Source organism: Hermetia illucens, chromosome 6 (assembly GCF_905115235.1).
Source record: "Hermetia illucens chromosome 6, iHerIll2.2.curated.20191125, whole genome shotgun sequence".
NCBI classification, from domain to species: Eukaryota; Metazoa; Arthropoda; class Insecta; order Diptera; family Stratiomyidae; genus Hermetia; species Hermetia illucens.
In genome coordinates, this window is record NC_051854.1 from 95,127,261 (window position 1) to 95,151,644 (window position 24,384).

At 44.6% G+C, this 24,384-nt stretch overlaps 1 protein-coding gene across 1 annotated transcript in view; it reads left to right on the top strand.

Annotated features, from left to right (window-relative positions):
- The window catches only part of LOC119660144 (cadherin-23-like), a 189,542-nt gene that overhangs the window by 160,535 nt on the left and 4,623 nt on the right, over window positions 1–24,384 (top strand). The window contains exons 19-29 of the mRNA XM_038068544.1: window positions 3,983–4,118; window positions 4,182–4,373; window positions 4,435–4,550; window positions 4,617–4,713; window positions 5,001–5,277; window positions 5,341–5,474; window positions 19,297–19,388; window positions 19,722–19,848; window positions 19,919–20,023; window positions 20,430–20,614; window positions 20,672–20,773. Of these exons, the coding sequence (XP_037924472.1) occupies window positions 3,983–4,118; window positions 4,182–4,373; window positions 4,435–4,550; window positions 4,617–4,713; window positions 5,001–5,277; window positions 5,341–5,474; window positions 19,297–19,388; window positions 19,722–19,848; window positions 19,919–20,023; window positions 20,430–20,614; window positions 20,672–20,773 (1,563 nt within the window). The remainder of the gene's footprint in view (window positions 1–3,982; window positions 4,119–4,181; window positions 4,374–4,434; window positions 4,551–4,616; window positions 4,714–5,000; window positions 5,278–5,340; window positions 5,475–19,296; window positions 19,389–19,721; window positions 19,849–19,918; window positions 20,024–20,429; window positions 20,615–20,671; window positions 20,774–24,384) is intronic.

The window sequence follows — 24,384 nt, forward strand, 5'->3', positions numbered from 1 at the left end:
GCGAGTTGTAGGGTAAGCCGAGCCTAGCGGCATGGTCCCCTATGGGCCAGTGCCCCGTGCAGACCGCCGTAATCTTGAATGCATTTGCACGCGTCTGGCACAGGAGCTCTCGTGATCGGGCTATGTTATAAGCGGGCCAAATTCTCCTTGATTTGGCACAGCTTGTAAGCCTTCGCCATCTCAGGCCCGCGGCTGCTAGGTAGTGCGAGTAGACTCGACCCCCGACAGCCGCCAGCGGAACACCGACTGTGTTCCCCGAGGGACTGCCAAGAGTAGAGCCTTGCCTGGCCAATCCGTCAGCCCGCTCATTCCCTTTTATGTTCCTATGCCCGGGAACCCAGAGGAGAGTTATCTTGAGCGTGCCGCCCAGACGGTTGAGCGTGTCTCTGCACTGCCCCACCAACCGGGTGTTGTCCATGAGTGACTCCATCATCATCGACGGCGCAACAATTGGTATCCGGTCTAGGCCTGCCTTAATAAGGAACTCCAGACATCCCGGTTTTGCGCCGAGGTCCACCAATTCGATATCCCTAAAAGATGTCTGGCGTCCTGGCCTACGCCATCGCTCCATCTTAGGCAGGGTCTGCCTCGTCTTCTTTTTCTACCATAGATATTGCCCTTATAGACTTTCCAGGCTGCCATATCCTCATCCATACGGATTAAGTGACCCGCCCACCGTAACCTATTGAGCCGGATTTTATCCAGAACCGGACGTCATGATATCGCTCATAGATTTCATCATTGTGTAGGCTACGGAATCGTCCATCCTCATGTAGGGGGCCAAACATTCTTCGGAGGATTCTTTTCTCGAACGCGGCCAAGAGTTAACAATTTTTCTTGCTAAGAACCCAAGTCTCCGAGGAAATGAGAACTGACAAGATCATAGTCTTGTACAGTAAGAGCTTTGATCCTATGATGAGACGTTTCGAGAGGAACAGTTTTTGTAAGCTGAAATAGGCTCTGTTGGCTGACAACAACCGTGCGCGGATTTCATCATCGTAGCTGTTATCGGTTGTGATTTTCGACCCTAGATAGAAGAAATTGTCAGTCTCAAAGTTGTATTCTCCTATCCCTATTCTTCCTGTTTGACCAGTGCGGTTTGATATTGTGGGTTGGTTCGTCTACGGTGCTGACGTGGCCACCATATATTTTGTTTTACCTTCATTGATGTGCAGCCCAAGATCTCGCGCCGCCTGCTCAATCTTGATTAAGGCAGTTTCTACGCCTCGTGTGGTTCTTCCCATGATGTCGATATCGTCAGCATAGGCCAGTAGTTGGGTGGACTTGAAGAGGATCGTACCTCTTGCATTTACCTCAGCATCACGGATCATTTTCTCGAGGGCCAGGTTAAAGAGGACGCATTATAGGGCATCCCTTTGTCGTAGACCGTTGTTGATGTTGAATGATCTTGAGAGTGATCCTGCTGCTTTTATCTGGCCTGACACATCAGCCAGGATCAGCCTAGTCAGTCTTATTAATTTCGTCGGGATACCGAATTCTCTCATGGCCGTTTACAGTTTTACCCTGGCTATGCTATCATAGGCGGCTTTAAAGTCGATGAATAGATGGTGCAACTGTTGTCCATATTCCATCGCTTGCCGCAGAGAGAAAATCTGATCTGTTGCTGATTTGCCTGGAGTGAAGCCTCTTTGGTATGGGCCAATGATGTTCTGGGTGTATGGGGCTATCCGGCCTAGCAAGATAGTGGAGAATATCTTATAGATGGTACTCAGCAATGTGATACCTCTAAAATTGCTGCACTGTGTGATATCTCCCTTTTTATGTCTGAGACAGATAATGCCTCGTAGCCAATCGTCAGGCATTGATTCGCTGTCCCATACCTTGAGCATAAGTTGATAAACCACTTGGTGTAACTGGTCGCCTCCATATTTAACCAATTCGGCTGTAATTCCTTCGGCTCCTGGCGACTTATGATTTTTTAGCCGATGAATTGCACGGACTGTTTCTCCTAAACTTGGTGGTGGCGGTATTTGTCCGTCGTCTTCATTTGGCGGGACCTACAACTCGCGGATGTTCTGGTTGTTCAGTAGCTCATCAAAGTACTCAACCCGTCGCTCCTCTGTCGGAAATCAGATTCCCCTCTTTGTCTCGGCAGGATGAACCTCGAAGTGTATAAGGCTTCATCCTGCTGACTTGTTGGTAAAACTTCCGCGCCTGGTGCGGTTGCTCCATGTTCTTTTCTAGTTCACAGACTTCTTGGTTCTCTCAGGCTTCCTTTTTCCGTCTGTGAAGTCGCTTCTCCGCTCGACGGAATTCGTGATAAGTCTCTGCGCGTGCCCGCGTTCTTTGAGAATGCAACATTACTCGGTATCCGGCATTCATCGTTGAAGCAGCCGTTCCGACTCCTTTTGCAGCTGGGGCCAAGTATGTTTGTGGCCGTATCCATGATAACGTTCTTCAGGTGATTGTTAAGATCATTTGTTGATGCTTCATCTCCAGGTCCTCTGTTGACTGCGGTTATTGCGGCGTGTTATGGATGGCTTCAGTGTTAACTTCCACCTGATTGTGAGAGGGATTCTAGGTGATGTTGTTATTCGAGCTCGAAGCACCATGCCAACGAGATAGTGACCCGAGTCTATATTGGCCCCCCTATAAGTTCTGACATTCATCAAGGCTGAGAGGTGGCCTCGTTCGATCAACACGTGGTCAATTTGGTTGAAAGGCCCATGTATGTTTGTGGACTGCTTTCCACGCAAACCAGGTACTTCCAACAACCATTTCGTGTGACCCTGCTAATTGAATAATCCGCAGTCCGTTATCATTTGTATTTTCGTGTAAGCTATGAGAGCCAACGTATCGCCTGAGTACGGGTTCCTTCCCTACTTGGCTGTTAAAATCCCCAAGTATGATTTTAATATCATATCTGGGAAAGGCTTCGAGAGTTCGTTCTACTGCCTCGTAGAAGGTAGCCTTCTCCGACTCTGCAAAGTCCTCTGTAGGGGCGTGAACGTTTATGATACTTATATTTTTAAACTTGCCTCGCAAGCGCAGAGTGCATAGCCGTTCGCTTATGTTTTCAAAGCCGATAACAGCAGGTTTCATTTTCTGGCTGACTAAGAAACCTACTCCGAGCACATGGTTTGCTGGATGGCCGCTATAATATATGGTATAGCGGCTCTTCTCCAGGAAACCGGTCCCTGTCCAACGCATCTCCTGTAACGCTGTTACATCAGCCCTTGGGACAAGGTATCGGCTAGCTGCTTATCAGCTTCATCTCTGTACAGGGAGCGCACGTTCAATAAGAAAATGCGTAAATCGTTGTTCCGTTGTCGTTGCCGGGTTCGTCGTTGTATAATCCGTCCAGTCCGAGGCTCCTGTTGTGGCTTAAAGTTGTTTCTCTGTAGGGTTGTCAGCCCTACCCAACCCCCAACCTGGAGGACCAGTTGGTACAATTTTTCCGGTTTTTAGGCGCGGGAGACTCGCCTTCATCCTTCTCCGTCTGCAGCTTTTCGTTAAGAAAGAGCTCCCAGCGGTCACCACGTGGAGGTGGAGATAGGGTTTGGTAGTAGAGTTGTTGATGTTGGTTCAGCAGGCATTTCCCAGGTTTTATGCTCCATCGTGGGTACCAATCCACGTTTCGCCCTGGAAGCGATACTACCCTTTGACCACATCGCTACCATTTAATGCGCGGCTGGCCAATGCAAACGCGTATTTGTTTTGCTCGGACTACGTAGTGACGCCGACCATGAGTGACTCCAACTGTACGTTATTTATCTCTTTCCCTGATGTCAGCATTATATTTTTGTTTTACTGAGGATAGTACAAACTGTGTTGCCTCAAAGTCAAGTCCTTTATTTGGGCTTGAGGCTAGCATACTATGTAAATAACATGGCGGAGTCGATTGTAATAAGGAAATAGTCGAATAATAAACTTCTGCCTGGATGTTAGAACGGCCAAAAGAAAGTCAATATCTACTAGAATTCACGAATAATGACCAACTTTCTGTTGCTCCTTATTCCAGATAAGAATTTCTATAATCGATATCAATAATAAAAGCCCGTACATCCTGGAATTCAAAAATCCTGTGGAGCTCTATGAAAATGCTACTACAGACACACCAGTTGGTTATGTTAGAGCAGCTGACATTGATCGTGATCGTAAGTAAACAACGTGGGTTCTAAACGATGAACATTACTCACATACTATCCTTCATTTTTTAGCTCCTCATAATACCCTCCAATATATGATTAACTATCCACAATTTCCTGATCTTCGTAAATTTTTTGAGATCAACGTCACCAGCGGTCTTATTCAGGTCAAACTCCAAAGTGACTCTGTTTTGGATAGGGACAATGGTATCACCCAACATGAAATCCATGTTAATATCGAGGATAATTATCAAGGAAATGGAAGTGAGTATCTGGATTTTGAATAGCATGGATATTAGCAGATTCAAATTTGTTTCAATACCAGGAACCAACCAAAACACAACCTCTTTAACGTTGATTCTCTTGGATGTTAACGACAACGCTCCCGAGCTACCAGATCCAAAGGATTTCCTGCCGGTTGCCAAAGAGGATACCAAAAAGGTAATTAGTAACATATAAAATTGAAATTTTAATGGATAAGGGATTATAGCTTACGTTTTGAATAAGGGCACTCTAATTGGACCAAAGCTGATAGCAACTGACAGGGATGAAGTCAACACTCCAAACTCGTGGATTTCGTACAGAGTAATACTGATTGTGCCAGGTAATGGAAGTTATAATAATTAGAGGATTAAACATATTTCCCAATTTAATTCTTTTGTTTTATATCATGGGTCCAATTATACGTTCATAATGAATTAAAAATATCACAGCACTCCTTTATTCAATTATTTATCCTGTTTTTCAGTGTAAATACCTCATAATTAAATAAAAAAAAATGTTATCTGTAATACATTGCGGTTTTTGAAATTAATTTTATATCAAATATGAACATAAACAGCGTCCTTTGATACGTATGCACCCTCACAATCATAACATTTATTTCCATAGCCGAACCCGATGAAGGGATTGATTCCGAGCTGAACTATGAAGATTTATTTACAATACAAGGCGATGACAAGGTATACGGTCAACTAGTCGCAAATAAATTCCTTAAAGGATTTCATGGAATTTGGATGGTAACAATTGAAGCGTTCGACCATGGAGACGAGGGTCCATCACATATTTCACTGAAATCTAGAGAAACATATAACATCACAATCGTGCCTGACAATTTCAATGCACCAACAATAATCTATCCTACAAATAAGGACATTATACGATTGAGGTGGGACTGTAAACATTTGTTTCACTAATTCACTCTTCCAATCATCGTAACTTTCTTTGGTAGATACGAGGGCCAAGAAATTGGAAGACCTCTTTTACTTACCGATATGACTGCATTGCCTTTGTTTGAAGCATATGATCCCGACGGCGGCATCTATGGAAATATTACTTTTGAAATAAGTAGTTACAACCCACAGAGTAAGTATTATTTATCCATTCCTTTTTCATGGTTTGTAACATTGAAAATCCGTTTATTAAAAAAATAATTCATTGAAGTTAAATCGAATAAAATCATATCAATATCTTATGCCTCAACTCATCATCGGTCCAAAAACTCACTTAAGGTTTGGTGTGAAACAAACCCTAATTAAAACCGTTCATTCAGTCCTTTCTTTCTTCTTTTTTTTTATCCTCCAAAATTGTAAATGTTCAAAATCTGCCGATAACTCCAAAAGGCACGAACTGTCATTGGGTATTTTTCGGGTAGAGAAGAGGTAGCTAACTGACCCGTGACCCATGTGGTTAATGTATTGGTGCATTGGTATATCAATGGCACTTAGATGGTTTCCTTGTGTGCCCGCAACCACATGGGCGCACATCAATGCACTGCGTCCCATACAAACGACCTTCTGCGCGAAGGTTTTCACCCGCAATTACCGTGGGCGGCCGAAGATCCGCAACAATTTTTCTCCACCATAAAATTTCGAAATATGTGCTGAAAGTTGAATCTTCCATATATAGTCTTCTTACTCCTGCCATATACAGCTTTCGCCAAAAGTATTAGACACTACTAAGAAGGTTTATAATTTAAAAAGTGCAAATCACTTTAACAAAACCTGGCCCAACACATTAAATGTAAAATTGAAAAAACAGTCACTTTTCAGCTCCTCCCTGAAAAAGAGTTATAAGCACAGATCTTAGTGTAAACACGCGGCATTTTTTCGTTTTGCTGGTTAAGTGAGATTATTTCACTTTCAAAAATGACGAAAATGCGGGAACTTTCAGTGGAAAAACCAATAACAATACGATTTTTATCGATAAAAAGGAAGTCTCAAGTTGAAATATCAAAGTCACTGAAGTGTTTGCGGTGAACAGTTCAATCTACTATAATTAGACTAAAAGCAGGAAGATAGCGCAGGCTCGCAACACACTAGACCAGGAAACTTAGCCGCAAGTCGTATAAGGATCGTAAAAAAAAACTCTGCTGAGCTTCTTGCAGATCTGTTGAAAGAAAAAAATAAGTCCTTATATTGCAAGACGAAGACTTGTGGAAGCAGGTCCTAAGAGTCGCTGAAGCATGTGATTAAACAAATTTACACCCCCCTTTCACATATATAGGAAGCTCCCTTAAAACTCAACACAAAATGGCGCCGCTATATGTAAAAGAATTCACAGACCACGCCTTCTCAGCAAATTCCGTGGCAATTAGTTTAGTCGTTTGCGATTAAATCTAATGCGACAGACAGACAAACGGACAGACAAACATTGAATCGATTCTAATAAGGTTTTGTTTTACACACGCCCGGTGAGACACCGTGTCAATGAAGAATATCAACCAGATTACGAAGTGGATGCCTGTTATCAAACACGGAGCAAACAATATGAAGCTCTAACGATGAATGAGTACGACGGACTCACATAAATGATCGTTTGTCAAGGTCAGATGAACAGTGAAAAATAATTAAATATGCGGGAATATACTTTGATACTTATTATTATTATTCTGTTAAGGGAAAGTCGCACCGCGTCCTTAAAGAACAATTGTGCCCCTTTTACTAGTTATGGTGTACCTATTGATCATAGTATCTCAAGCAAGCCTATAACCGTTAGGAACTTTAGTATGTTCCCTACTTCCAGATCTTTCAATTTTTCATCTGGTATTAAGTGTTCTCCCAGATCCCTCGACCTACTTTGCACAAGTGCCGGACACTGTCCCAGGTCGTGTACTCCTCCTCCTCCCTCGTCACGCTCCTCACATAACCTGCAGGCAGTGTGTTCAGCCGAAAGGGATCAGTGAGAATTTCCACTATGATTCGGAGGTTCTTTTTGGTGAGGTTTAAGCAATCCTTTATGCGCATAGGTTCGTATCCCCCAATAAGTACCCTCGACTGCTCCATCCCTGATAGGCCCGCCCAGTATAGTTCCCTCGCTTTCTAGCATTTTGCCCATCCAGAATGCCAGGGTGTTTCCGACACCCTTGAGACTCAGATTGTACCTCTGTGTGCGATGTGTTGTCTAATGCTCTTTCGATATCCAAAAACGCACACAGTACTATTTTTTTGTTTTTTTTTTGCATCCCGTAGTATATCCGCCAGCTGATACGAGTACAAAGGAGTTTACTACATTCGGTGAAAAAAATTGTACACCCCCCTTTTGCATGTATGGGAGCCCCTCCCCCCCTAAATCTCAACGTAGAAGGATATCACTCACTGCATATCTGGGCTTTCATATTTCCCACCTTCTCACCAAATTTCGTTTCTGAGAAAGTGCGTTTGACAGACAGACAGACAGACGGGCGGACAGACAAACAGACAGACATTGAACCGATTATAATAAGTTTTTGTTTTGCAAACAAAACCTTAAAAATATATATGCAAGGCAGCTGTCAGCTGAAGCTGCTGAAATATCTGAGAAATGAGACTCGCAATTGAAAACGCCATCCCTCCGCCACAAACAAATGTTGCCCTCCAAAGTGCATGTTATAATGATAGAATATAATTTGAAACCCCATTTCCGCAGAAGAAAAGAACGGTATGAAGGAATGAAGCAGGAAGTCCTCTCTTTCAAACTCCATTCAAAAATCGAAGCGGTCACCCCCTCCACGATGAACAGGGGGAAGACTGAACTAGTTATGTTCACTAGGAATGTCAGGTAGGACAACTATACGCTACCCATCTTAGCAGAGGCGGAAATCCAGCTGGCACAAACAGCCAAGTATTTAGGAGTACATTTCGACCCCAAGTTAATGTGGAAGCACCATATCCAGGATATGTAGGAATGCGATAGGTAAGACCTAGGGACTTTCACCAAAACGAATATACTGAATGTATATATCCGTAATAAAACCCATTTTGATGTATGCATGCATCATCTGGTAGTCGAGAATGAACAGAGGGTTGGTTGCCTAAGTATTACTGGAACAATGAGTACTACGCCGACTGCGGTACTTGAAGGTATCCTAAATCTTCAGAGACTTGGTTGCCTAAGTATTACTGGAGGAATGAGTATTATGCCGACTGCGGTACTTGAAGCTATCCTAAATTTACCCCCCATTCAGTTGGAGGTGAACCGGGAAGCAGCCAATGACGCATATAGACTCGATACCATTGGGGAGTGAAAAGGCGGCCAATCACACGGGCATGCGTCTATCTGGAAATTCCTTGACAAACATCCCGTAACTCTGATGCCGACAGATATGGTTTCCAGAATCGTCTTTGTCAAGACATACACTGTCGTAATCACCGAAAGAGAAGAATGGTCGACGAATAATCTTCACTGATAGGGCAGTCATGGAGGGCGGATCGAGCGCAGGGGTGTTCTCGGGGAATCCGATTATAAAACTGGCCCGGCAACTCGGAAAAGTGAAGACCATATTCCAGCCGGAAATATATGCCATTTCATTGGCAGCAGAAGAACGTCTACGACAAAAATGGAGGGGACGCATCATTCGAATCTGTTCCGATAATCGGGCGGCATTATCAGCACTAAATAGCAACGACATATCAAGCCAGTTGGTGTGGAGTTGTGATCAGGTGCTACTGAAACTTGGCCGAGTAAACGGACCATTTTTGATGTGGGTGCCGGGGCACTCTAACATCGCTGGTAATGAGGAGGCTGACAGACTGGTTCGCCAAGGGTCTGGATCCACAATGGTAGGGCCAGAACCAGCTCTTGGAATCCGAATATCTACTGCCAAGTCTACTCTGAAGAGTGAAATTGCAAGGATTCACCCAACCGAGTGGAGGAATCTGGACTCTTGCCGGCAAGTGAAATTCCTTGTGAAAGAGTCTAAGGCCACTAGAGCTGGATTTTTGTTGTCCCTTAAGAAGTGGGACATGAAAACCCTAATAGGGCTTTTAACGGGACACTACCCCTTAAACTCGATTTGGGAGGTGGTTTCGGCTATGTGCAGCCATTGTAAGGGGGAGGAGGAGACGGCCCTGCACTTTTTATGCAGCTACCCGGCCTCGTCAGATCTCAGACGAAGACACCTTGGTGAGGTTTTCTTCAATGAAGAATCGGCACACTCTCAGCCTCTGGCCGCCATAGAGGGGAAGCCACTGAACGGGCGATTTACGGGGATAGTGCAATGGGCCTAACAATGGCCTGAGTGCTCGGAGCTGCGGCTCCCCCCAGTAACCTAAACTAACTAACTAAACTCCACACAAAATCAAGTCTTTCGCTGTATCCTTAGCATTTTACAATTTACATATTTCCACCAAATTCCATCCCAATAGGAGTATGGTGGATATGATAGATGGATGGACAGACAATAAACCAATTTTAATAAAGGTTTTTTTTAAAAAAAAAAAAAGTGACTGAAGGTGTCATCCAGGGGCAACTCATCAAGCGCTACCTCGCTTCTGCCCCACCAGCAGCGTGATAGGAAGCGGCTACAGGTGGTAATCGCTTCTTTTTGTATAATCACAAACACATCATGAATGCGACTTATATCCAAGTGAAATACAATCCGACATTAACTGGATGTGGACTTATGACTCCCGCAATCGTCAAATAAAATAATTTTGCTCTATAATTTTTAATAATTGACTGCGAAATCCCCGTTAAGTTCATCCTAAAATCACGAAATTTTGGAACAATCTAGGCTATAACACAGAGCATGATCCTACCATGCATCCGAAAAACTGATCTTGGATGCAACTACTTATTTGCTCCCCACTTCCTAGAAGAATAAACATAGATCGATTATCGAGAATGCTGCGCGTATTTTCTTCTATCAAGCTTTCTATTGAGGAGTTTTGAAACATTATTACCATTAATCCGAAATGAACGTTTAAGGAAGCTCTACCCTTGGTTCCCGCTTGATGTAGGAAACCATAAACACGGGCGGACATAAACGGGGGCGCATACTACCTGGTGGTCAAAGGGTAGTATAGGTCCCAGGGCGAAACGCGGATGGGTACCCACGATGGAGCATAAAACCTGGGAAATGTCTACTGAACCAACACCAACAGCTCTACTACCAAACCCTATCTCCACCTCCACGTGGTGACCGCTGGGAGCTCTTTCTTAACGAAAAGCTGCAGACGAAGAAGGATGAAGGCGAGTCTCCCGCGCCTAAAAACGGGACAAAGTGTACCAACTGGTCCTCCAGGTTGGGGGTTGGGTAGGGCTGACAACCCTACACGGAAAACAACTTGTTAGAAGCCACAACAGGAGCCTCGGTCAGGACGGATTTTAAAACGACGGACCCGGCAACGACAACGGAATAACGATTTGCGCATTTTCTCATGGAACGTGCTCTCCCTGTACAGAGATGAAGCTGATGAGCAGCTAGCCGATACCCTGTCCCAATATAGGGCTTATATAACAGCGTTACAGGAGATTCGATGGACAGGCACCGGTTTCCTGGAAAAGAGCCACTACACCATATATTATAGCGGTCATCCAGTAAACCATGTGCTCGGAGTAGGTTTCTTAGTCAGCCAAAAAATGAAACCTGCTGTTATCGGCTTTGAAAACATAAGCGAACGGCTATGCACTCTGCGCTTGCGAGGCAAGTTTAGAAATATAAGCCTCATAAATGTTCACGCCCCTACAGAGGAGACTGCAGGGTCGGAGAAGGATACCTTCTACGAGGCAGTAGAACGAACACTCGAAGCCTGTCCCAGATATAATATCAAAATCATACTTGGGGATTTTAACAGCCAAGTAGGGAAGGAACCCGTATTCAGGCGATACGTTGGCTCCCATAGCTTACACGAAAAAACAAATGATAACGGACTGCGGATTATTCAATTAGCAGGGTCACACGAAATGGTTGTTGGAAGTACCTGGTTTGCGCGGAAAGCGGTCCACAAACATACGTGGGCCTCTCCAGACGGGACCACTTTCAACCAAATTGACCACGTGTTGATCGAACGCCGCCACCTCTCAGCCTTGATGAATGTCAGAACATATAGGGGGGCTAATATAGACTCGGATCACTATCTCATTGGCATGGTGCTCCGAGCTCGAATAACAATACCACCTAGAATCCCTTCTGACAATCAGGTGAGAGTGAACACTGAAGCAATCCACAACACAACCCTCCGCGACACCTATAAGAGGGAAATGGATGCCGCAATAACCACAGTCAACAGAGAACCTGGAGATGAAGCATCAACAAATGATCTTCACAATCACCTGAAGAACGTTATCATGGATAAGGCCACAAACATACTTGGCCCCAGCCGCAAAAGGAGTCGGACCGGCTGGTTTGACGATGAATGTAAGCTAGCAACGGAACGGAAGAATGCCGCATACCGAGTAATGTTACATTCTCAAAGAACGCGGGCACCCGCAGAGACTTATCACGAACTCCGTCGAACGGAGAAGCGGCTTCACAGACGGAAAAAGGAAGCCTGGGAGAACCAACAAGTCTGTGAACTAGAAAAGTACAGGGAGCAACCGCACCAGGCGCGCAAGTTTTACCCACAAGTCAGCAGGATGAAGCCTTATACACCTCGATGCTCATTCTGCCGAGACAAAGAGGGAAATCTGATTTCCGACAGAATGGGCATATTAGAACGATGGGTTGAGTACTTTGATGAGCTACTGAACAACCAGAACATCGGGGAGTTGGAGGTCCCGCCAACTGAAGACGACGGACAAATACTGCCACCACCAAGTTTAGGAGAAACAGTCCGTGTAATTCATCGGCTAAAAAATCATAAGTCGCCAGGAGCCGATGGAATTACAGCCGAATTGGTTAAATATGGAGGCGACCAGTTACACCAAGTGGTTCATCAACTTGTGCTCAAGGTATGGGACAGCGAATCAATGCCTGACGATTGGCTACGAGGCATTATCTGTCTCATACATAAAAAGGGAGATATCACACAGTGCAGCAATTATAGAGGTATCACGTTGCTGAGTACCATCTATAAGATATTCTCCGCTATCTTGCTAGCCCGGATAGCCCCATACGCCCAGAACATCATTGGCCCATACCAAAGAGGCTTCACTCCAGGCAAATCGGCAACAGATCAGATTTTCTCTCTGCGGCAAGCGATGGCAAAACTGTTGGAATATGAACAACAGTTGCACCATCTGTTCGTCGACTTTAAAGCCGCCTATCATAGCGTAGCCAGGGTAAAACTGTACACGGCCATGAGAGAATTCGGTATCCCGACGAAATTAATAAGACTGACTAGGCTGACCCTGACCAATGTGCGAGGCCAGATAAAAGCAGCAGGATTACTCTCAAGACCGTTCGACATCAACAACGGTCTACGACAAGGGGATGCGCTATCATGCGTCCTCTTTAACCTGGCCCTCGAGAAAGTGATCCGTGATGCTGAGGTAAATGCAAGAGGTACGATCCTCTTCAAGTCCACCCAAATACTGGCCTATGCTGACGATATCGACATCATCGGAAGAACCACCCGAGACGTACAAACTGCCTTCATCCAGATCGAGCAGGCGGCGATCCCGGCGAGATCTTGGGCTGCACAGCAATGAAGGTAAGACAAAATATATGGTGGCAACGTCAGAACCGAAGACGAATCAACCAACAACATCAAACCACACTGATCAAACACGAAGAAGAATAGACCGTTGACAATTTCTCCTATCTAGGGTCGAAAATCACAACCGATAACAACTACGATGATGAAATCGGCGTACGGTTGTTGTCAGCCAACAGAGCCTATTTCAGTTTGCAAAGACTGTTCAAAGCTCTTACTGTACAAGACTATCTTGTAGTCCTCATGTATTCCTCGGAAACTTCTTAGCAAGAAAAATTGCGAACTCTTGGCCGCGTTCGAGAGAAGAATCCCCCGGAGAATTTTTGGCCCCCTACATGAGGATGGACGATTCCGTAGCCTACACAATGACGAAATCTATGAGCGATACCATGACCGTCCGGTTGTGGATAAAATCCGGCTCAATAGGTTACGGTGGGCGGGTCACTTAATCCGTATGGATGAGGATGATCCCACCCGGAAAGTCTATAAGTGCAATATCTATGGTAGAAAAAGAAGACGAGGCAGACCCTGCCTAAGATGGAGCGATGGCGTAGGTCAGGACGTCAGACAGCTTTTAGGGATATCGAATTGGTGGACCTCGGCGCAAAACCGGGATGTCTGGAGTTCCTTATTAAGGCAGGCCTAGACCGGATACCGGTTGTTGCGCCGTTGATGATGATGATGATTATGTGACCTATCTACTGCCACTTTCACTTTCCGATCACAGTGAATACTAGTTCTAGGCCTGTGTGCCGATCAAGTTATACGTTCAAAATAGTATTAGGCCTGTCTGTTCTGCCCATTAATGCAGCTATAGAAAGTGCGATGACCCGTCAGATTGCGAACCTTGGTTTTGTTGGTGTTTATCTTCAGTCCAACTTTACTTGCCCCTCTTTTCAAATCCAGAGCAATTTGACCAGTATCCGGTAAGAGATCAAACAGATGTCATCAGGGTAGGCAAGCTGTTTGAGAAAAGATGTCATAGTCCATTAAATTCCATTTTCATAGAGCTCCAGGGCCGTATGAAGAACATCACCGATAACAAAAAATAATACCGGTGAACGAATGTAACCTTTTGTTTAGGAGTAGGGTTGGTGAATGCGTTTACGCGCACAGTGTTGGACTTTCGCACCAGTACCCAGCCGGACTACAAACTAAACACCTCCCTGCCATCAGAGAACTAGCCTGGAACCGCTTGACACTTGGCTTTCAATACTCCCGGCAGCGTGGATTGCTTCAGTGAGTTTACTCCTGATGAGCTTTTCAAGCACTTTCCTGACCGTGTTTAACATACTCCTTTTCCCTTGCTGATCAGCGCGAGGCTCGCTGCCTCCCAACGACAAGGAAAAATGCCCTCCTTCAAGCAAGCGTCGAACGCCCCGAACAACATGTTTGGCCGTTGGTAGAACACTAGTTTGTAAACTCCCGGCGGGATACCATCAGGACCTGGCACCTTCTTCGAGCTCTCTCATTATGAAAAAAAAATTGTGACCAGGTTCTGCCAGCCGCGAACTTTGCTTTTATTTATCGCGCTGCGTAGTTTCCTTTTTGTTGATCTATACTCTGCCTTTATGGCGCATGCCTTCTCGCTGGTGTGTAAACTTTGTGCCAAATGGTGGAGCTTATGACACTCCATCCGTAGACAATTTCTGCCGTCCGCCACTCCATAGAAGGCTTGTCACGGCGGGGGCCCCTCCGCGACATGGAAGCCTCACATGTTGTCGTTATCAGGTTCGTCATTGAGTTTACGATAGTGTCAGCTGCAACGCTACCTTCCCTCGAAGCGCCTGTTCCAAGAGCTGCAACGAACTTCCCGCTGTTCAGCCTCGCGATATTCCACACGCAGGGGGAGCGCCAGATTGGTACGCGCCGGCAAGTAGCGTCAATTATTTCGAATGTGATGTAGTAGTGATCATTTGCCGAGAAATCTTCCCGGACTCGCCACCCGTCCACGATGGTGCTAGAGATTGCAACACAAAAGTGACATCAGGGATGCTTCCTCCACAGCCTGGGCGCCGAAATGTTGGCATGGATCCGGTGTTTAAGACTACGAGCCCGATTCTCGCCGCCTTTTCCAGGATCCGTTTCCCTCTGGAGTCTTGCTGAGGCATGCATAATTGAAGGGACCTAGCGATAAATCTACCAGAATTCGCCCCTTCGTACCCAAAACGGCGTCCTCCAGAGCATCAAGCTGGCGCTGAAAGTCCGGCATCATCTCCTTCGACATCAGGTAAACGCTAAAGAACGTTATCCCTAGAATCCAGACAAACCCATTCTCTCGGTGTTGGAAAAGAACACGAAGTCGAACACCATCCCAAACCCAAATGGCAGCGCTACCCTATAAGTCGAGATGCTTTGAAATCCGGTCCCTGTTCCAGTATTGCTCGCTGATTAGCACACGATCACCCTTTACCTCCGCAGAGAGCTGCGCTAACAACTGGTGAAAGGTTGCACTCCGGTACATGTTCATTTGCAAAATGCGCATCATGCTATTCACACCCTTGCCCTTTCTATTTCCATCCTAAAGATTGGACACCTTCTCCAATCCGCAGTGGTTCTCACCAACAACCAGAACGCAGCTTTTGCTTTCATTGAAGGTCTTCGCTTGATGACTTACCTGCCGCGCCTCTGGCATGCTGCCCTCCTGTCGGGTCCCTTGCAAGTTTCTGACGTGTGTCCATAGTCCAAACACCTGTAGCACTTAATGGAAATTATCCGATTTAATAACCTGCATACTACCCATCTAATTTTAATTATCTCACTGCTAAGGAGTTTCCTTGCGTATTGCTCAGGGACGTATACCACAGCCAATTTTTAGCCTCGAGCATTTACAAAGGGGATATCTATCCGGGCATTGGTTACCTCTGGACATTCCCGATTTATGACCCCCTCCACTACGAGTTTTTCTGTGAAGCAGTCAAGATCTCGGACTTCTAGAAAGCACATCGGCTCTAGACTAGAAACGAGAGCCTTCCCCACAGTAACCCCTTGATCGCTTCGCAGAGAGTACTCTTACTAGTCGTCTGCGGGCCTAGTTCGACGAGGACTTCGCTATTCTTCGTTTTCCGTATGGAAGACACTTCTACTCCATTGCCTTCGAGTTTCATCCTGTAGCGGATGAATTTAAACGGGGCTGTTCAGGTAGTTGGTAACATACTATTAGTAAGTTTATTTAAGCAGATGTCGGAATGGAACATATTTTGCCTAGATTTCATCTAAGCGCACCTTCCTGATTTTTTTTAATTTGTAGGTTTTGTAGTTTTCGAAAATGAGTGCTGTCTCACTTTAAGTGTGTACATTTTAACTCACTCGCGGACTTTACAATTCGCGACAAACCTAATATCAGTACCAACTGAAACCTTTCATTTGGTACCCCACATGACTATATTTGACAAAATGTTACATCCCCCCTTTACATATATGGGGAGCCCCCCTTTAAACTGCACGTAAATTTATGTCACTCACTGCATGCGCGGAATTTCATAGTTCCCATATATCCACCAAATTTCGTTCGGATTGGTTTAGCCGTTTTAGAGAAAAGTACGTGTGACAGACAGACTGACAGTGAATCGATTTTAATAAGGTTTTGTTTTACACAAAACCCTAAAAATGAACCAATACAAAAAGTGATAAAGAAAATTAACAAGGTGGTATTATCGAACGCGGTAAAAATGGCTACAAACTTCTCTATTTTGATAACCCACACACTCAATATGGTGTTGTTGCATCTCAGAGGGTTTTCGTGATGCCATTAAAGAAGTCGAACGATTTGATGATCGGCTGATGAAGCTCACCATTATATCACCTGATCGCACTATTCACTTCTTCACCGCGTATGCACCACAAACAGGTCGACCTGATGCCGAGAAAGATGCCTTCTGGCAACTTCTCGATGAAAAGACTTGTCACGTGCCTGCTGACGATTATATAATCATTGCCGGCGACCTTAATGGTCATGTGGGTGAAAAGGCAGACGGTAACAGGTGCCATGGGGGAAAGGGGTTCAGAGCGCGCAATGAAGGTGGCGAGCGTATAATCGATTTTGCGGACACCCATGACCTTGTACTTATGAATACATGGTTCATCAAACGATTGTCTCATCTTCCCACATTTTGTAGTGGGAACAATAAAACGCAAATCGACTATATTCTCATAAGACGCCAACATTTTACCACTGTCACTGATTGCAAAGTCGTTCCCTATGAGACCATCGCACCTCAACATCGGCCCTTGATTGCCGTCCTGCGTTAATTCGCAGGACGGCAATCAAGGGCCACCGATAAAACAGCGTGAGGAACGCACTGGCCCGCCGCGCATTAAATGGTGGCGATTTGGTGAGGAGAAAGAAGAAACGGTCTCACTCATACGATTGCCAACCATTACGAATGTGGAAGAATCATGGAACCAAATGAAAGACACGATCCACAAAGCGGCCTCTGCAACCCTCGGGGTCACCAAGCCGGGTAAGCGGTACATCAACCGAGATACTTGGCTTTGGAATGATGATGTTGAAATGAACTCGGGATGGCGAGAGAGATCTGTATCGACTTGCTAAAAGCCGTGATGAACGCACACAGGATATCGAACACTTCTGTTGTGTTAATGACAAGAACGGTACTTTGCTTACCAACCGTCGAGCCGCAACGGATAGATGGCGAGAATACTTCGAGCAAATTTCAACTGAAGAATTTGCTCATCCTCCACTTCCACAATCATTGCCGACATTTGGAGCAGTTCCACCAGTCAGCGCAACTGAAGTCGAGGAGGCAATAAAACAAATGAAATCGGGGAAAGCAACAGGACCTGACGACATCGCATCTGAGCTCTGGAAAGCGAAGAGCTGCGACCTAACACTGTGGCTCAGTGAATTCTTTAACCGGGTTATTCAGGAAGGAAGAACACCATCTGACTGGCAAGAAAGTACCACAGTTCCAATATGGAAAAAGAAAGGTAGCCCAGCAGAATGTTCAAATTACCGTCGGATCCGGTTACTTTCCCATACCATGAAGATTTTTGAACGCATTCTTGACAACCGTATTCGCGAAATCGTTGAAATAACCGTGAATCAAGCCGGATTTGTTAAGAACTGCGGAACTACTGACGCAATACACGCTGCGCGATTACTCAGGGAGAAACACCGTGAGAAGCATCGCCCTCTTTACATTGCCTTTCTGGATCTAGAGAAAGCGTTTGACCGTGTACCACACGAAGTCATCTGGCATGCTTTACGACAACACTTCGTGCCAGAAGAACTCGTGCGCTGGGTTCAATTGCTCTACCACGATCCGAAAAGTAAAGTTCGAAGTATGGCGGGTGTATCAAAACCGCTTCGTGTCTCTGTTGGTGTTCATCAAGGAAGTGCCCTCTCACCACTCCTCTTTGTCCTTGTTATGGACACCGTCACACGGGATATCCAACGTCCAGCGCCCTACACACTGCTTTATGCAGATGATGTTTTCCTAGCATCTGATAGCAAAAATGATCTCGAGCAACTTGTTCAAAAATGAAATGATCGCCTCATGCAACACGGTCTCAGATTGAACTTAAACAAAACTGAATTTTTGACGACCGATCCCCATGAAACAGGCACAATCACTGTCAGCGGCAGTGATCTGCCCAGAACTGAGCGATTTAAATACCTCGGGTCAACGCTATCAGTAAATGGAGAGCTGCGTTATGAAATTGCTTCACGCATTAACGCAACCTGGATGAAGTGGCGTTCCACAACTGGTGTCCTTTGTGATCGACGTATCAACGAACGTCTCAAATCTAAAATTTACCGCAATGTCGTCCGTCCAGTCGCTCTCTATGGTTCGGAGTGTTGGCCGACCATAAAAGACAATGAACGGCGTCTTGCGGTAATGGAGACGAAGATGCTACGTTGGACTAGTGGCGTTACACGTTTAGATCACATCCGAAATGAGGATATCCGCGATCGTTATGGGGTTGCACCGATCGTGGAAAAGTTGCGAGAGAGGCATCTTCAATGTTATGGTCACGCAATTCGTGCAAACGAGAATTCACTTACCAAGATTGGTCTGAACATCGAAGTCAATGGTAAACGACCAAAAGGCAGGCCTAAGCAACGGTGGCTTGATACGGTGGATGGGGATTTGAAAGCCTCGAAATTGCACCCAGATCAGGCATTCGATAGAGCCAAATGGCGAAGCCGATCACGACGAGCCGACCTCGCTTGTGAACGGGACAAAGGCTGAAGAAAAAGAAGATTACCCCTTATCGAATATGGTAAATTTAAAATATAAAATTTTATGACCCTCAAGAAAATAAAAACAAAAAATGTTATAAGTGATATTCACTTTTCTAATCGACAGGTGGTGATGCGGACTATTTCGATATTTACAAAGAGACTACCAAGAAGTCACGACTTCAACTCAGGAAGCAAATAAAACCGACTTTTTACCATGTGGGTATCTTACATTGTCTCATTTAACTCTCCCTAGCATCTCTTTCGCTGGAGGAAAAACCTAAAACCAATTATTTGAAATAATAAAAACTTGCTTTTTCGATTCGGTAGTGTTAATTTATTGGTCTCGCAAATACCAATATTTCGGGAACTACTTGTTCCCTTCATCAAGCCAAGTCTGTGATGAAGGGAGCAAGTGGTTCCCGAAATATTGATTTTTACAAGACTAATAAATTAACACTACCGAATAGAAAAAGCAAGTTTTTATTATTTCAAATAATTTAATCGCTAGGAATACCGTAGGTTGGATAAACCAATCTTTTTTAACTATAGCTAAACGTCAAGGCTGTTGATGGTGGTTTCAAATACTCTGAAGAAGTAACGAATTTAACTCTGGTGTTCGTGGACATGCAAGGAGATCCATATTTTCCTGTTACTAATTTTACTACAGATTTCACTGGTAATTTATGTTTTGAATTCCCTTTAAAGGATTTCAGTTTAGTAATGAAACTGACTTTATTTAATTACAGAAAACGAATTCGGTCTAAGTGAACAGCGAAAAATTCCAAATGCTTTTGATCCGAAAAATCAAGGAGATGAAAATGAAACGTATATAATTTACTATTTCATTGATCGTAAGTAAATTTTTAGGGTTTTTGCTGACTAGCTACCATTTCCCTTCCATTCCTGTTAATTTAAAATTAACAAACTATATTTTTAAGGAAAATATCTTAAGCCTTTTTCAAAAAATCTACATTTTTCAAAAAAAATTCTCCAATTTCTTCATTTAATTATTGATACCTCCTTATTTTATAGTAATCAAATGTTTAAAAGAAATTGCTAATCATATATCTTTAAATCTCCTTCAATTTTCTGGAACAATTTAAAAAATTATTCCATTCTATTTTTAGCAGTTCATCAATTTATATATTATTTTCTAATTCGCCATTTTTAGAATGTGTAAAAATATAACATTTATTTTCAAATTGTCATTAATTCGATAAAGTACTACAAGTGATTAATACCAAACTATCTTATTAGCTAATTACAACCCAGACGACGCTAAATTATTCTCACTAAACAAAACTACCAGAGTTTTAATGCTACAAGAGATGTTAGATAGGGAAGAAATCGATACTCATTATATTCGAATCATTGCATCTAACAGAAAGGATAACCCAGAGCCATATCCCAAGGAGAATTCAATGCTAATATTGAAAATAACTGTAAGCAATTTATATTCATGAGTCTGAGTTTTGTATTTATTGTTCTTTCACCTACAGGTCAACGATGTTAATGATAATCCACCAGAATTTGAAGAGCGAAGCTATTCAGCTGGTATTACTTCAAGTGATTATATCAACAAACCAATCCTCACAGTTCTTGTAAGTATGGGATCGAAAAGATTTTAGAAAGTTCTCAATATACGTTATTATTATTATTATTCTGTTAAGGGAAAGTCGCACCGCGTCCTTGAAGAACTATTGTGCCCCTTTTACTGGTTATAGTGTACCTATTGATCATAGTATCTCAAGCAGGCCTATAACCGTACTTCCAGATCTTTCAGCCTTGCATCTGGTATTAAGTGTTCTCCCAGATGTTTCGACCTACTTTGCACAAGTGCGGGACACTGTCCCAGGACGTGTATAGAGGTTTCGTCCTCCTCCTCACAAAACCTGCAGGCAGTGTCGGTAGATATCCCTAGCTTCCCTAGGTGATAGTTCAGCCAACAATGACCAGTGAGAATTCCCACTATGATTCGGAGGTTCTTTTTGGTGAGGTTTAAGCAATCCTTTGTGCGCTTGGATTCGTATCCCCCAATAAGGACCCTGGACTGCTCCATCCCTGGTAGGCCCACCCAATATAGTTCCCTCAACCGTTTCTCTTCATTTCTTAGATTCATAGCCATGAAACCGTTTCCGATTCCACAGGCCCGTGTAAAGGCGTCCCTGCTCCCTTCTTGGCTAGTTCGTCCGCTGCCTCGTTGCCTTCCAACCCAGCATGGCCTGGAACCCAAAGTATCCAGACCTTGTTGGACGAGCCGAGTGTATTCAGTCTCCCAAGACATTCCCATACCAGTTTAGATTTCACCTGGTTGGACCTAAGTGCCTTGATCGCTGTCTGGCCATCGGTGAGAATAGCTATGTTCTACCCCCTGTAGTTCCTTTGCAGATTAAAGGAGGCACATTTGTCTATGGCGTATATTTCCGCCTGGAATATGCTAGTGTACCTGCCCATTGGCTCAAAGTACATTTTCCTGGGATCAATGACACCGGTACCCGCTTCCTCTGCTGTGAGGGATCCGTCAGTGTACTAAGTAATCAGTTGCTGGTTTAAGCCGTATGTCGCAGCCACGCTCTCCCAGTTTGCCTTGTTACTCCAACGTGTTTCAAACTTCTTATCGAAGTGAAACCTCGTCGTCATGTTATCCCTCGGTATCAGTAATTCGGGATACCGCCTAGAAAGAATATCAATCTTCCTTCGATTGCCTAAATCATATTACCGGCCATCCTGAATATTGATCTCCTTGCCTGCATCTGTATGTGCGGATGGAGAGGGGTTAATCCCAGAAGGACCTCCAGGGATACCGTTGGGCATGTCCTCATTGCCCCACTGATACACACGCAAGCCAGCCTTTAGAGCTTATGTATAATAATTCCCTGGCTTGTGTGCTGAGTTGGGTTCTTTCTGCCCAGATTACCGCTCCATAGGTAATCATTGGCCTTACTATTGCAGTATATATCCATACTCACGTGCCTAGTCGTAATACTCAAAAACCTAAACCCACCCGGGGTAAACTACTCTAAAACACACGTGAAGTCTCGGGACGGATTGATACCACCAACAATTTCAATCCCAAAGGAGCTAAATTGTCAAACGGCCTAATCAGGGAAGGGACACAAAAACCTTACGCGCACGGAATGGAAGGATTAGCCCTGAGCTGATTCATGCATCGACGCGACTAGTGGCCCCCCTCTTCCTTTCTTATTTATGGCTCACTAGGATCACTTCATGTATTCCTCGGAGACTTGGGTTCTTAACAAGAAAAATTGGCCGCGTCTGAGAAAAGAATTCTCCGAAGAATTTACGACCCCCTACATGAGGATGGACGATTCCGTAACCTACATAACAACAAAATCTATGAGCTATATCATGACCATCATGTTGCGAAAAAAATCCGGCTCAATAGGTCTCGGTGCGTGGGTCACTTAATCCGCATGGATGAGGATTATCCAGCCCGAAAAGTCTATAAGGGCAATATCGAAGGTAGAAAAAGAAGACGAAGCAGACCCTGCCTGAAATGGAACCCAGGCAGCTTTTAGGGATATCGAATTGGTGCACTTCGGGGCAAAACCGGAAAGTCTGGAGTTCCTTATCAAGGCAGGCAACCTAGACCGGATACCGTTTATCCTCGGATCACTCATGTCGGTCTACTCCTGCACCTGTTAATCGCTCATGAACTGGTTTCTTATTTCACGAAATGCTTTTGATCCGAAAAATCCGGGTATCTGATGGAAAAAAGCTTCATTCCTGTTGTTGCTCGTGAATTGCGCAGTATCCGGCATTGGAGCGTCTGGCGGACCGGAGTCGCTAAAGTGCATGTTTCTATCGAATGCGCGCTTGGCGAAATTTCCGCGTTTCTCTGACCCCTCATCATCATCATCATCAACGGCGCAACAACCGGTATGCGGTCTAGGCCTGCCTTAGTAAGGAACTCCAGACATCCCGGTTTTGCGCCGAAGTCCACCAATTCGATATCCCTAAAAGCTGTCTGGCGTCCTGGCCTACGCCATCGCTCCATCTTAGGCAGGGTCTGCCTCGTCTTCTTTTTCTACCATAAATATTGCCCTTATAGACTTTTCGGGCGGGGTAATCCATACGGATTAAGTGACCCGCCCACCGTATCCTATTGAGCCGGATTTTATACACAACCGGATGGTTATGATATCGCTCATAGATTTCGTCATTGTGTAGGCTACGGAATCGTCCATCCTCATGTAGAGGGCACAAAGTGGTTGGCCGTTTTTGAGATTCAGTCAACTATGCTTTTGGATGCTGAGGCGAGCGCCAGGCGTTTGCCTCACCAACGACACCAGCCTAAATACAAAAATAAGTTACCTCGCAAATGAGCAAGATGCTTGCAGATTTGCGCTTTTCACTGTCTCTGCTGCTTCACCCACAGCTCAAAATTATTTGCGATTTCCGCCAATGAACAGGACACCAAACAACACTCGATTTTCTCATTAATTCCAATCTGGACTTATTTTAGCGAATTTATCGACTGGAGTCCGGATAGCTGAGTGGTTAGAGCGCAAGGCTGTCGTACGGAAGATCGCGGTTCAAATCTCGCTGGCGGCAGTGGGGTTCGTATCGTGATTTGACGTCGGATACCAGTCGACTCAGCTGTGAATGAGTACCTGAGTCAAATCAGGGTAATAATCTCGGGCGAGCGTAATGCTGACCACATTGCCTCCTAGTGTACCGTTACGGTCTTGAATGAAGTGCTCTAATACACTTCAAGGCCCTGATCCGATATGGATTGTTGTGCCAACGATTATTATTATTATTATCGACTGGACAGGGACCGTGACCAGGACTACCTGATGGCAAATCGAACATGAATTGAAACGGTTTTCCTCCGATCGCATGATTCCTCGCGTTAATCCCGGGACACGATGCGAAGACGTTTTATGTCTTCAATGGAGTTATATTCGAGAAAACAACTTGTGAAAACGAGCAGTGAAGAAAGGGAAAAAATTATAATTTTGAGCCAATTAACCGTTATCACCTCAAAACAAAAACTCAATGTATGCTTACCTCGAATCCTGTCGACGCACTCCCCCTGTTCCTTCTTCTTTTTTCCCTCCCAAGAACAAAATTCCCCAGCTATGTAGCGCGGCAAAGCAGAGCAGGGCAGCCACAACGATAAATTTCAAATTTGTGTCTTCAGGGTCTTGTGGTGTCCGTGGTAAAGTGGAAATTCCTCATTTCGACT